Source organism: Syngnathoides biaculeatus, chromosome 20 (assembly GCF_019802595.1).
Source record: "Syngnathoides biaculeatus isolate LvHL_M chromosome 20, ASM1980259v1, whole genome shotgun sequence".
In the NCBI taxonomy this organism is placed as follows: domain Eukaryota; kingdom Metazoa; phylum Chordata; class Actinopteri; order Syngnathiformes; family Syngnathidae; genus Syngnathoides; species Syngnathoides biaculeatus.
This window is the reverse complement of record NC_084659.1, coordinates 8,681,297-8,695,522: the sequence shown is the minus strand read 5'-3', so window position 1 is coordinate 8,695,522 and position 14,226 is coordinate 8,681,297. Positions and strand designations below refer to the sequence as shown.

At 45.1% G+C, this 14,226-nt stretch overlaps 1 protein-coding gene across 3 annotated transcripts in view; it reads right to left on the bottom strand.

Moving 5' to 3' along the window:
- wnk1b (WNK lysine deficient protein kinase 1b) overlaps positions 1–14,226 on the bottom strand; it is a 70,786-nt gene that overhangs the window by 37,687 nt on the left and 18,873 nt on the right. For all 3 annotated transcript variants that reach the window (XM_061806775.1, XM_061806774.1, XM_061806776.1), the window contains exon 3: positions 9,429–10,808. In XM_061806775.1, coding sequence (XP_061662759.1) covers positions 9,429–10,277 — 849 coding nt within the window. In that variant the 5' untranslated portion in view covers positions 10,278–10,808. The remainder of the gene's footprint in view (positions 1–9,428; positions 10,809–14,226) is intronic.

The window sequence follows — 14,226 nt, the reverse complement described above, 5'->3', positions numbered from 1 at the left end:
CTGCCATAAGCCCGTGACAGTAAATACATCGCATAGCGCTCGACTCCAGTTCGCCCAGTTTGTTCCAAGCGATTTCATCACGCCACCAGACGTGACTGACGTTTATTAAATGATCTTCTGGATTTGCTTGATGTGCTGACAGGCTAACAACACAGCGGGTTTACAAAGTGGCAGTGTTGCATGACACAAATCGCGTAGGTGGCGTTTGTACAACATGATACCGCGCTTTGTTAGGTTTGCACCCTTGCATGCTACATATTGTCAGGCGTTAGGTACCCTGCAAAAATCTTTCCCACAGAACTTATTTGCATTTGTATGTGTGCAAGATGATCGTTCAGAGTTTCTGTAGGTATACCATCCAGACACATTCGCCCTAGATGTGTAAATTACAGCTCTCTTGCAATGTATAGCGCAGTAACCGCAAAGCACGGATGTGCTGTCGACGGCACCTGCTACTTTAACCACAAAGCTGATACCCTAAATAGTCACAAAAAAAAAACATGCTCCCAACCAAACACATCATGTGCCATCACATATCTTTTGGGGTCATGATTATTAAATACAGTGATCAACCACACCACTTTACTTAGGAAAGCCCTCACAATGCTAACAGACAAAATGCAAAACGCCATATACGTGCTAACGAATAAGTTCCATGTCATGGCGTTATAACAGATACTTGAACACAAACAGCGTGGCAATACAGGTACACAGATGTACCAATTCTCATGGGCATATGCTCTTTATCCACAGTGAAAACTAATATTACTGAGGAGTTTTGGCCGTCTCTACGTATCTCCGTCTCTGTTGTGCTGATCCCAGGGAGCCAAGGTGCACGCACCAGAAGGTAGTCCACAATCAATTAATTGTGATAGCATGACTTTATGTTTCCATAAAGTAGAAAATCGTCTCATCTTATATCGATTATATTGATCTACAAAACGTTTGTTATATTTTCATTTTTGTGAGGAGGCTTGAACAGATAAATGGCATTTCCATTTATTTCAATTGGGAAAGATGACTTGAGGTAAAATTGGTATCTTAAGGCACAAACATACAAGCTTTTTTTGGCGTTCAAAGATAACCATGAAAAACCTGCTCTACGGCAAATACAGAAGACGTCAGTAAACACAGTTCCTTGCCCATTATACAAGCATGTAGATGGGCTTTTTGGATTGCATTCAAATGTAATACATGTAGGACGAAATTGTTGGGCCATGCAACACTACAATGGAAGGCTACGCAAGCAGTTTTGTGCAATGTCCCCCCCGGAGGGTGTTGGAGAGCATCTGGAATAGAGCACAAAGAGGGGGATGGTAGACCGTTCCTCAAGTGCGCAGGTTGTTAAATGGGCCAAACATCAGACCACAGGGGATCTACAGTCCATTAGTTCCTCACGTTGCCATTAAGCCTGCGCCTCCTCGTCTGTGCCGCTACAGTGCCTCACCTCGATTGCACCGCTCGCATGTCATCTTATATCTGTGATTAGATGCAAACGGTAATCTGGTTTTAAAATGTTTATGGCCTGCTACCATGCATGTCATTCATTTACAGTCCAAAGTGATGAATAAATATGCAACCATTGTGCACATGTGCTTGTATTTACGTCGTCATTTCATTATCTGGAGTCTGCACATGTGCAAACTCAGCACCAGAGGTATTCCCGATCAAATATTCATGCAGTGGGGAATGGAAGCAGGCTTTTAAAATGAGCGCACAAACACCCATCAAAAAAAAAAAAAAAAAAACGAGACTCCCACACGATGCATGTCTGACTCGAATGTCTTTTATTTTATTTCCCTACTCTCTCCTCCCACTGTTTTGGTCGCCACACACTTGGCGCTGTGTCCTCCCCCCCCCCCGGAGCGGGTCAACAACAGGGCGACGGGGTTGAGCTGTTGATCACCCGACGACTCAATGAAAATGACATGACAAAGCTGCCCGCGTGCGTCCATTGCACATAAAAGTACTGAGGATGGTAAACAAACATAAGCGAGCCGTCTGTCGACCCTGCTTTGTAATAATTGATGTGAGCTGTACGGCAACTGTGTAGGACTAAATAAGTCACTGAAAAGCTTTTTAGTCCCGAGAATTTTTTTTTTCCCCAAGGACCTCCCCATAACAATTTGGGCAATTCAAATTTTTGGAAGAAATTCATTATTTAAATATGTTAAAAATACAACTTTCTGGTTTTTACGCCTTGAGAAAGAAAGTTTCATAATTTCTCTCAAAACTCAATAGGAGTTAAAGAAAAATGCTTTTACAGGAATGAAAATGAAATAGAATTTAAAATAAACAGTTTTTGCTTGAATTCACTAGACATTGTGCTGCTTTGTCGTTTGGGAGACTTTATTCTTGGAATAATGTTCTTTTTCTACTAAAGAAAAAATGACGGCTCATGCAGGGATTTCACAATTATGTGATCAAATGTACTATCACATCAGAGATTTATTATCCATTATTATATTTGTTTTATTGCCTTCCAGTCTCCATTTGTAGGTGAGGATTTTTTTTGCGCCCCCAAGGAAGTTGTTAAGCAATGTTGCCACTTCCTGTTTTTATCTTCGCTAATTTCTGCAACAAGTGAAATGCCACCGCAGGGGTTAACGCAAAGCCTGATATTGGGGTCAGCCCGGCCCGAGTCGCCGACATGGACTTTTGGCCGCGTTTCATACATTGACGAGTGAGGTTTGACGGAATGCTTGGAATCCAAAGAAGTGCTTCTGGCAAGAGGAAAATGATGATGATTTGGATGAGGGCGGCTCCAAATCACCCAGCTGCTCGGACGTACTAAAAGAGAAATAGACGGGACTTTCTCCCGCCGCCTCCCGTGGTTCGAGTTCAAAACAGCGGCAGGCGTGTGACCTCGTCACACAGGCCGCTTTACGAGGGATTGTCACCTATGAATCTGTTGGGAACTTCCAATGATTTCACAAAGAGTGCTTTTTGTTGAGGGATGGGTGACTATAACATATCACGGTGGCCCAAACACTGCCAGTACCTCATATCGTGCTTTTCTCCTGACAATCTTATCCAATCGTCCAAAACTGGGCAGATTTTACGCCATGCAATTTTTTAAAGTGCTAAATATCAGTTGCTTGTCTCAGAATTCACACAAGGGGTCACGGTGTCATCCACTAAGCACATTAGCAAGCACAGAACACTCAGTGACATTGTGCGCACTGTACTTCAACCCATTCAGTCAAGTAGTGTCTCAAAGATGCCATTCCACCGTTGTGCTGCTATTTTTAGGACAGACGCTAGGAAGAATCTCTTTGTCCCCCCTCTTTCTCATTATGTTGCTGTAGATGTCTCTCGCCATCCGCCTCGAATGAGGAGGGGGGGGGGGGGACATGGAGGGAGAGACCCAAACAAAGCCGACAAGACAATGACAGAGCCAGGTCGATGCGCCTCAATATCAGACTGCTTTCTCCGTCTCGTTCTATTTTCAGACCAACTAATAAACTTCTGCATTTGTAATTTATTCTGCTATAAATATCATCCGTCAATTTTGGCTGATGCAGCCGTTGATTGCGATTCTCGATGAAATTTTAGTGTTGAGCCTCTGGAGCCGCGGGAGTATAACGACGCAACAATTCCCGTCCATCTGGCTTGCATAGCCTTTCGTGCGTTTCCTGTCTCTATCTTCAGAATTGAAATGCCACATGAAAACACACAGGCACAAAGAAAAATGACAACACACAATACCGAGTTACCACGCCCCAACCTCCTCAATGACATCACACCAAAGGAATGTGGGGAATCTCACAGGGAGAACCCCCCCCCCCCACACACACACACACACACACCAACCCCCTAAACACACAAGAGCAGGACAAAAGCGGCCAAGGCCAGGATTTTACGAGACACGAGGCGGCACTTAAAAAGCAAGCAACCTTGGCTGTGCACCTAACTCGGGTCATTTTACGCTGATTTCAGACTGGGGGCAGCGCACATATGCACAGTCACCAACTCTCCACCAACGGGGGAGAAGAGATGATGTCATCGCTATGGCGACAAGTCTTCCTGCAAAAGTTAGGCTTGACACATGGTTAAAAAAAAAAAATAATAATAATAATCCAAAGTGGTGAATGCAGCCAATTGCTAGGATACAGATTTCTGCTATTTGGTTTTTACGTCAACTGTGCTACACTCATAGACAACAATAGACAAAAATGACAAAAGACGGATCAGTGTGGTTCACAATCTGCTAAATGTGTAAACTGCCTGGAAGGGACTTCTGTTGTGAACTGGCACGAAATAAAAACATTTCTTCCTTACAAATAAAGAAAGGATGACGTACAAGGTAATGTGATGATCTTCAGGACAGAAAAAGAATCGGGAAAAATGCCTCATGTTTGATGCGAAAGTAGCGAGTTGGAGTGATGTCAAGGGTAAGTGGGAGGGCGCGCAGTGCTGCTGGTGGGATTAAAATGGCGCGACAAGCAGATGAGTAAAAGGGAAATAATGAGATGAGCAGAACTAAATGACAAATCTGATTGGAAAGAGAAAAGCTGATGCAAGGGGGTTGGGGGGGAGAGGTTGAGCCCTGTCATCAGGTTTCACTGTACAAGTCATCTAACATCTGCCTGATGCATTCACTGTCCCGATTTCACATTGTAAAAAAAAAAAAAAAAAACACCCACACAGATGCATGCATTACTATAAGCCAGAACCCAGAAACACACACACGCTCATTTTCAAATGATTGTAATCATTCTAAAACGCATTAACGCTACATGCTAACCCAAGCACGCGTATGCACAATTTGCAATTACAGCGCAGAAATCTAAGACAGTTTAAGGACGTTATCGAGTTCATCCCACAACCCTCCCTCAATACTAACAGCAGTTTCACCCCACATTGAGCTACCACTGGAATCGACATTAATGAAATTCTTCAAGCCGGAACGGCCCGACCTCGCCATACAACACACACACAAGCACAAACACACGCTGCGTGACAGGAAGGGCTGAGAGGATGCTTTGTACATGAGGAAGCATCAGACGCTACGCTTTCCTTTGTTAGTCACGTCTGGTTGCGATAGAGGTAAAGAAGGTGATGGCGAAACACACAGCGCCGGAAACCCAAACCTATCTTGTCGCGTGAAAACAAATGACCGAATCAGCCTGACCTGAACGTTACGCTACACTTTTGAAATCGAGGCAGCCAATTCAAACTTTAGGAATGCTTCAGTTGGTACCGGCAACAATAACAAAGATTCCTGGACTGGACGCACGGCTTTTTGTGAAAGTCTCACATTTCCAGAGTCGGCAATTGGCTACGAACCTCGGGGCCTGAAGCACTTCACGCTTTTACCGCCCATAAATCCACCCAGGCCTTGGTTCCGGGCCTTTGGCCACGGGCGTTTTTATGTGTAGGTGATCAATCTGTTGGAATGTAGTTTAGGGAGCTATTAGAGGATTACTGCACTCTGAGTGCTAATTTGAGAAATTCATCACTGCTCCAATTTGCTTGATATGTACACAGTAATTCATTCAAAATTAAGCACAATAAACTTTTGCACACATACTAGTCTAATTTTAAGTCTCTTGAAATGTGTTCCCTTCATTCTATGCCTTTTTTTTTTTTTTCCATTGGATGTACATGATTTTGACCTGTTCTGCACACTGGTCCGTGTGTGTCTCTGGTTGGTGGGGATTCTGCTGCAAGGCCAACAAGGTGGACGTTTCACAGTTTTTGCTCTCTGTGAATCGTAGCTTAAGACAACATGAAATCTGAGCACTCTCCGACCTGGTCTCTGTTGGATGACTGAACATTGCATTCATTTGGCCGAACTTTCTTGCCTTCAAAGCCTGACCCTCTCGACTGTGAAGTGAACAGTTTTAGATCCTGGATTTTAATTGACCTGTCACACGTGATCTTAAACTGATTTTTAAAATCCTTTCAAACCTTTCCAGGGGTTCGGTGTTTTGGACTTGGTTACTTCACCACGCTCGTATCACCATGCTGACATCATGCATCGTCAAGAAACCCTCTAATATTTTCACTGATATTCCAACCAGAATTTTGTCTTGTCGTGATGGAGGTTGAAAGGGTTCAAATTAAATACACTTATATTGTAAGGTTTATCGTCCGTGTGCAGGTGGATGTTGTCATGCTTAACATGTCCACTCAAACATGGTAAAATGATCGATGAAAAAATATTTTTGCAAAATATAATTGATACACCAAATCAACTACACTCACGATACTCCTAACTGACTGGCATCAGGGTATAGTTTTCAATACATGATTAAGACACATTTGCACAAGTCATACATACCGTTTCTAGAATTGCATTTTTGCAAGTTGATTGACAATCGGGTTGATCATTTGTAGCCTACATTAAAACTCACTCAACAACTGTAAGTCTGCGTATATGGTCTATGGCATATATGTCAACATCGATCAGTCAGACCCAACTGCCCTTTGCTGTTTTGCAAAGGAAATCCAAACCTTCAGTCTGAGCGCCTCACGTCACCCTGCCTATCCCCGGAAGGACCCTGCTCGTATTTATTTTTCTCTGAGATCTCCGACACCACTTTTACGTTTCTTAATGCGCACTATGGTTCATCTGTGCAGACAGACTGGTTTTTCCTTTTTTTTTTTTTAAACTGGTTTGTGCTTTTTACTCCAATAGTATGATTTTTATTAATGTATTAAGTTTTTGAGGGAGTGGGGTTAGAAAAAAAATCATGCTTTAAAAATCATTACAAATTATGTGTTTTCTCTGCACCGTGGTCTTAGCCACTAGTTTATAGTTCTCTTTTCAATATGTTGCTGATGGGCTATTATTCCCAAAATACTAGTATTTCCCCATTGTTGCCACACAATCAGTCTACACTAGTAGCCAGCGGCAGGTTTAACCATACAGCCTAAAAAATGTAAAAAAAATATATACAAAGGGAAGATGTATTTTCAGTTTGTAGGCAAAGCTAGCTACTGTAACTGCACCTCATCATTGTGTCTGATAACCACCGAATATGAAAAAAGATGCTCGAGTTCTTATATAGCTAGGGTGGCGTCAATCAAGCTGGGGACCAACTGGGTCACTGGGCCCTGTTTTAACCACAATCACATGAGGAAAACTAAAAGAAAAAAAAAAAAAAAAAACACTTCACTGGGTCTTTCAGAGTGAAACTAAAATTAAATTTTTCACATACAGAAGATTTTTCTCATTGATGTTGACTGAGTGACCGTAATTACACGCACAGAGAGAGAGAGAGAGAGAGAGAGAGAGAGAGAGAGAGAGAGAGAGAGAGCGAGAGAGAGAGAGAGCGAGAGAGAGAGAGAGAGAGCGAGAGAGAGAGACTCTCAACCCCCCACCCCCTTCTGTAATCCCCCCAAAAGTGTGGACGTAATGGTAGTCTGTGTGTGTCAGTGAGGGGAGGGGGCGCTCTGCCTTGTGCTACCGTTGAGAGAAATTTCAAGGTCTCCGTGTTCCAATGGAGCTAAGAGCCTCAAGGTCACACACGCGCACACACACAAATTCCCCCTCAGTCTTCAGGTCTCCAGTTTTGCCTCTCCCCCCCATGCACCCCTTTGTCTTCTCCCTTCCTCCACCATTATCCCTCATATCTTGCTCCATTCAAACAAACCTTTTACGCCATTCAAGACTTTGCATGGTAGCTCAAATCACGACCCCCCCCCCCCACCAAAAAAAAAAAAAAAAAAAATGGTGGGTGAGCGCTGGACACGCTCACTTGACACTGACAGGGCCCACCACTCGCGCCGACCTCCATCATCCCTCCCCCATCTTGCAGCGCCTGCTTTTCATCTGCCAACTTTTAGAATTCCTTTGACCTTTTTACAGTCGACATTCACAATGGAAATTGTTAAATAATTCTTGCATGAAAACGAGCTGGTGGTCTTTTCTATCATTATATATAGATAGGACATGTAGATAAGGGACTCCCACACATCTCCAGTTGCCCTGGCCCCACACTGAGTGGACATGTATGCGTGTGTGCATGTATGTAACTTTACTCCAGCAACATGTCAGCGGTTGCTCAGCCCACGTTGACACACACATGTGGGATTGTAGCGAAAATCTGTAGGAAGCAACACGTCTCTGCAGGCATCCCCACAGGGCCCGACACTCTTACATAACGCACCCCATAGATCAAGTTTTAAATGAAGCGTTGCACTCCGCTAATCCAGGATATACTCGACAGAACGAGGCATCTCCCGTTTAAAGTCGAACCGGTACCCACCTGCTGGGCGCGGCGGCAGACGACGAGGGGAGGGCGCGACGGGAGCTGAATGTTTGGTTTCTGGGTAAACAAAGTGGCATTTCTAAGGCGTGCGGCTCCTGGAACATCGGAAGCCCCGAGCAGCATCTTGTGACACGATGTATGAGAGGGAAAAGAGGAGGGGAGAAAGCCACGGGGAAGAATCCTCTTCGCGCCCACAGATGGAGAAGCCTCACCTGATCTAGTTTAACTCTGAGCACCTAAACAAATATGCTCGTTTAATGCGTAAATGCTGAGACCATTACTTTTTAGACTTGAAAGCAACTCAAAGGAGATGAGCGAATGCCTGCTTTTCGTCCCGTTGCTTCAAAGCATTTGAAAAGTGTCCAATCAGAATCCTGTGATGTCATTCCCACTCAGTTCGCAGGACTTCTGAGACTGTGGGTTACAGTGCAACCCCGGGGTTAGTTCATTTCCTTATTTGGCATCCCTCCACATTAATTCCTTTCAGGTTTACGACGCGTTTGTGACGCATTGCAAAGTGTCGAAGTGCATTTAATGACATCATCGACCATCGCAGAGGATGAATGTTTATGTTTCTTTGGCAATCCACCGACTGCAAGCACTTCCATGTGTTTTCTTTCAGCTCAGCCGTAAACGTCATTTTGACTTGCGAGAAGTACATCGGACGCTTACGGAGCTCCTTGAAATGGACTTCTCTTTGCCTTGCCCTCTTCCCTGCCCAGATGCATCCAGGATACGACGATTAGGTCTCACGCTTGCCGCTCGACACATCCTCAGCATTGCATCAGTGCACAACAATGCAGCAAGAGCATCCTGTGGAGGCTCGCGCCCCGATTTGTCCCGTTTCGCACTGCTGTTCTTCACAGCGAATTAGCGTGATAGTCGGTCTCGAGACTTCAGTCATACACTCGAAACATGCTGGTCTTACATTGAGAGCAATAAACAAAGTTGAGAGAGGGCATTTTCTACTCTGGAGTGCTCTACCTGGGGATATAGGAACGGCTACCCTTGTAAAAATGTTTAAATCGCGACTTGCAAGACTGGTTTCCACACTACTACACCGGTCATGGATTTTGCCCCGCAGTGCTTCTCTATTTTATTTGACGGTGAACTGTGAAATTTTCCAAAAGTAAAATATCTGCCTCGCCAAAGTTAGGTTGGGAAACACTTGTTCATTGAGCCACTGTTAATTTAAGAATGAAGCCATACCTGCAGTTCGCACCACGCCACTTCCACCGTAGTTTCCGTATCGAGCCCCTTGTACACCGTCTTGAAGGAGCCTCTCCCGATCTCGATGTCAAACTTCAGGAAGCGTCCGTCCGGTGACGTCCCGACCGCTTTGGTCTCGGCTTCCTCGATATCCTCCTGCACTCGCTTCTCGGCCTCCCGCTGCTCGGCGCGCGCTTTGGCCAGCTCCGTTTCCCTCTCCTTTTCCTCGGCTGACTTTCCATCTTTTGCGGCTTCGTCTTGTTTGTCTCCCGTTTTGTTATTGACATCGAACACCGTCGCGCTGGGATCTTTTACCCGTTCTGCACTAAGTACAACACCACTACTGGAGGGACTAGCATGTGCCAGTCTGTCCCTGCCTACATCATGGTTTGGCCCCTCTCCAGATCCTACGCTAAGCCCTAAAGAAGGCTGAGGGGTGGCACTTTCAATAGAGGGCCCCTGGAGACCCTCCCGGGGATCTGTCTCTGCGGGCCCAGGCCCCAAGAGCTGAGAAGCAAACGATATGGGTGTCCCCCCGCAGTCCGGCGGCGACATGAGGATCACAGCCGCCTTGCTGGGCAGGTCCAAGGCGGTCGCGTTGGAGTCGCAAATGACACTCCGGCGGAAGAATCGATGCTCGGCCGTCTTGGAGTCTCTATCCATCGTGTGCCGCCGCTGCCGCCGTTGGACTTCCTGGTGGCCCTCCGGGTCCCCCTCCAGCTTCTCGACCACATGCGTGTCGGAACTGGCGGACCCGTTCAAATTTTTGCGGGGGTTCTGAGGTGACGGCGACGGAGGGGCTGGGGCGATGAATTTCACCGCTTTATTGGTGCTTTTACTGTCTGACATCCTTCCCCTTTGTTGTATACCACCAAGGAGGAATTCTTTTCAGGTTTCACCTCCTCAACCACTCATAAAAAAGTAAACTAACGGGGAACAGCAATGGAGCATCATCCAAACAATGTTCTGTGATCCAAAGTGGTTCAACCTAAGACAACAACATTCTTGCAAGTCCCTACGGAGGGCTGGGGGAAGCCCCAGGAGATAGTGGGGGGCTTTCCTTTGAAAACCAGGGAGGGAGAGATCAACAGGCAATCTAAGCAGAGGAGGTGCAAGTACTGCGAGGAGGTGACGCCTGTGAGATCAACACCCAAATCCATCCTGGTGCCAACATCCAGTGGGGATCCACCAAGGCATGGACAGCCAAATTATGTTGTCTGGGCCTCCTGACGCCTGATAAGAGAAAACTATGAAGGGAATCCACGGTCCACTGAGCCGTCTGTGGAGGTTGACCTTTGTGGGCCTCTGAAAGGGGTTGCTGGTTAAGTAGGCCTAGCCTGGCCTAACCTGCCCCACTTTGGTCCGATTCTCTCCTTGTCACTGGAATGAGAAGAAATAAACATTGAATTATTGTTTGGATGAGTACGGAACTAATGTCCAGGATCTAACAAGAAAGTCACTCGTCTACAAACAAACGTGTGACTTATTGTCCGTCTGCTCGGATGTGTTTCTTGTCATTGATCAATAAGACGACCGTGTTGTCCCTGGATTGCGCAGCGGTAAGTAAACATGGCAAAAGGGGGAAGATGGATGCTGCTGTGACTGCGGTGAAGTGGAACAATGAAACGGGAGGAAATGTTTGTTGAGAAGTGGCAACAATGCCCAGGCCTCTTTGATGATTCCTCAAGGGAGAGCCACGGCACGGTAGGAAAAACTATTGCAGATTTTCGAGTGCAATAAGAATGGCTTATAATTATACAAAGTAATCGGCGCAAGTGATGAATTAATTCCACCTTAAACTTTGAAGGAATGTCATGACCTATGAGTAACCCCTACAAGCCAAGACGTGGCTGATTAGATTAGGGCATTTGGAACGCTGGCTCGTCAACAAGAGTAGCTTGTACATCAAACGAACTGCAGAAGAATATATTAAAACTTGTATGAGGTTACGAGTTAGCCAAAAAGATACATCACAATGGAAAGTCCGAGACGAGTCCGAGATTTGGGAATGAAGAAAACAAAAAACTATCACTTGCACTCGTGAATGCCAGCTCGTGTAGCTTCTCTCTATCATTGATGCATGAAAAATTGAAAATTCCTGTTGAATCACTCCATGTGTATTTTTTATTTATTTATTTTTTTTTAATAAATGCAGTGGCGTGATGCAGAAGCTCGGGCCCGTTATTGCTCAGTGCTCCCAATTTATCCCAAAGTCGCCGCAGCCTGGCTAACCTCAAGGTTAGTCTGCTCGCCGGCCAGTTAACAGCTTAGGGAAGAGGTCAATCAGAGTGACAGGGATAGAATGGCTGCACAGCGACTCCGGGCACGTCTGGAAACCGCGTAAAGTATGTTTATCAGTAAAGTAAATTTGCTCAGCTCTATGAAAGGCAGCGGTGGGCACCTACGCCAAGGTCGAACAATCCCAATTTGGATCAACGCCGCATTGTCCACCTTCGGAAATGCCTTCCTCCTGGATGCGCCGGCAGCATTTGCGCGTTAATCACTGAGAAATTAAGGATAATGTTGAAAAATACACTCCTGCATTGTTAAAAATATATATTTTAAACTTTTACTTGTTTTTTTTTTCAAGATAAATAATTCAATACTTTTATGTAAATTAAAATACATTCATATTGAATATGGTTTAAATATTTTATTGGATTTTTACATTTATTTTTCATTGAAATAACATCAAATTAATTTCTGCTCTAGATGTTTTCCAACAGTTTAGTGCCCCTGACGTGTATAGCCGTCAAGTACGTTTTTCAAACCAGGTTAGAAATATCTACGTTATGGCGAACAGATGCCTGCAGGTGGCGGCTTCGCATCCCTTCGGATGTGAGCTTAGCACAGCTTTTGAATGGAAGAAAAAGATTAGCAGGTGAATCTTGGCTTGAGAGAAAGCAGGGCAGGTTTAGGGACCAAACACTTGAACGGCGTACCGGTATGTAGATGGATGGTACGAATGTTCGTGGAAAGCGTGCACGAGAGGAGGATTATGGCGTGAATGTCGAACGCCATACAAAAATGCCACACTTGAGCCACGTGATGCGTAAGCAACGTTCACGGCGTGATTCTTAGTTGCAAATCTGTGACTACATTATTATTTTGCCATGCAATGCCCTCTCTCATGTATATTTTTTTCATATTTTGAGGCATCACAAAACGTTCCTGCTTGACATGTTGCTTTTCACCATAAAGCTCGCTTTCTCCACTTTTTAGACAGAGCGGCGTTTTTGGTGAAGTACTTCCGATTACTAAAGAACGGCAAAAGCGACAAACTTTTTTTTTTCTGGTAAAAAGACTTTATTCTAAACTGACTGCTATTATGGGGAACTGATTTTAAAATGGCTGTCGGTTATGATGTTCAAATTACCCCCCAAAAATGCCTTATCCCCCCCCCCCAAAAAAAACAACTGCTTTAGTTCAGCAAATAAATGTGCAGCCACTTAACATGAATACAATGACTTTAGTGTTGTCAAGCCGTTATCTCGGCACTCCACCAATCTTACAAAAATTCAATCTTACAGTGGCTTGAAGGAATTCAAACAAAGCCTGTAACAACTTTCTACACCAGCGCATCCAAATGTAAGCTCGGCCCCTTCTTTAATGTGTCGGACCGAGCCTTCAGCCTCCGCTTGCAGAAGGAGACGGATGCCCTGCAGGCCTCGAGGAAGTCGCAACCATGTCCCAACCTGCTGTCCCCCCTGCAGACAGACTCGGTGACGCGTGAGACAATAGGTGATGTCGACTGATGACGAATAAGCCACACAGCTGTTTGTCTCATCCGTGGCCAAAAGGCATTTGTGGGATGTGCAGCAGCTGCGTGCCACATTCCCGCTGACTATGTGGACCGCACCTTCGCTGGAACCATAAATATGGTGTTGGGGTAGCTCGAATGATCCAAAGTGAGGTGGAACAATGACACTTTGGGAGGATGACGCGCAACAGTCATAGGAAATGAGCCACGCGGTGTGCTTTCACTCTTGATTTCCCAACAGGTCGGGGTTGTCAAGGAAAGTGCAGCCTCTCTCGGTGACCGGCAGCTTTCAAACTAGAACACGCGATGTCAATGTTATTCTTATCACCGGTGAACTGCGTTGGCCAATCACAGCCTAGTTTTCTATGCAAAAAAAAAAAAAAAAAAAAAAGCCGTCACTTCTGTTTTTTAATACGGGGGAACGCGTCACATCCTTTTGCTGTCCATGAGAACACTCAAGCGAGGTTAAAGTGACATGAACTGTGCTATTAACAGGAAGGAAGAAAACAATTAGCATCCATGTTATGAAAAAAAAAAAAGTCTAATAACACAGAGGAAATTGCAATTTGATTCAATTTTGGACCATCTACTTGCGTGCTGTTTTGACTTTTTATAAACTCTTCATTTGTCACCAGTTCCATCAGCATGCGAGAAACAATCAGATTAATCTCAGTCTCGTGAGACAAAATGATGCCTGTCATGTTTGGACTCCAGCAACGGTTCTGGGAAACAATTAAGTTTGGGTGACTTTATAAATATCTTGCAGGCTGTGAGAGAAAATTTCCTTTTGAGCATCTTGCAACTTTGAATGCCCCCCCCCCCCAAAAAAAAAAAAAAAAAAAACCAAAACGAGCACGGCTGTTACCTGCAGCTGATATGTGAGCCACAAAGTTGATGAAGAGGCCCCCCCCCCCTCCTCTTCTCCTGCTGGGGGTCCGCTGCAGAAACGGCGCACACGGCGTCACGACAGTGCGTCACATCAAACCCGCAGATGCTCGGCGAAAAAGCCCAGACAGGCAGAGATAAAGCCGACAACAG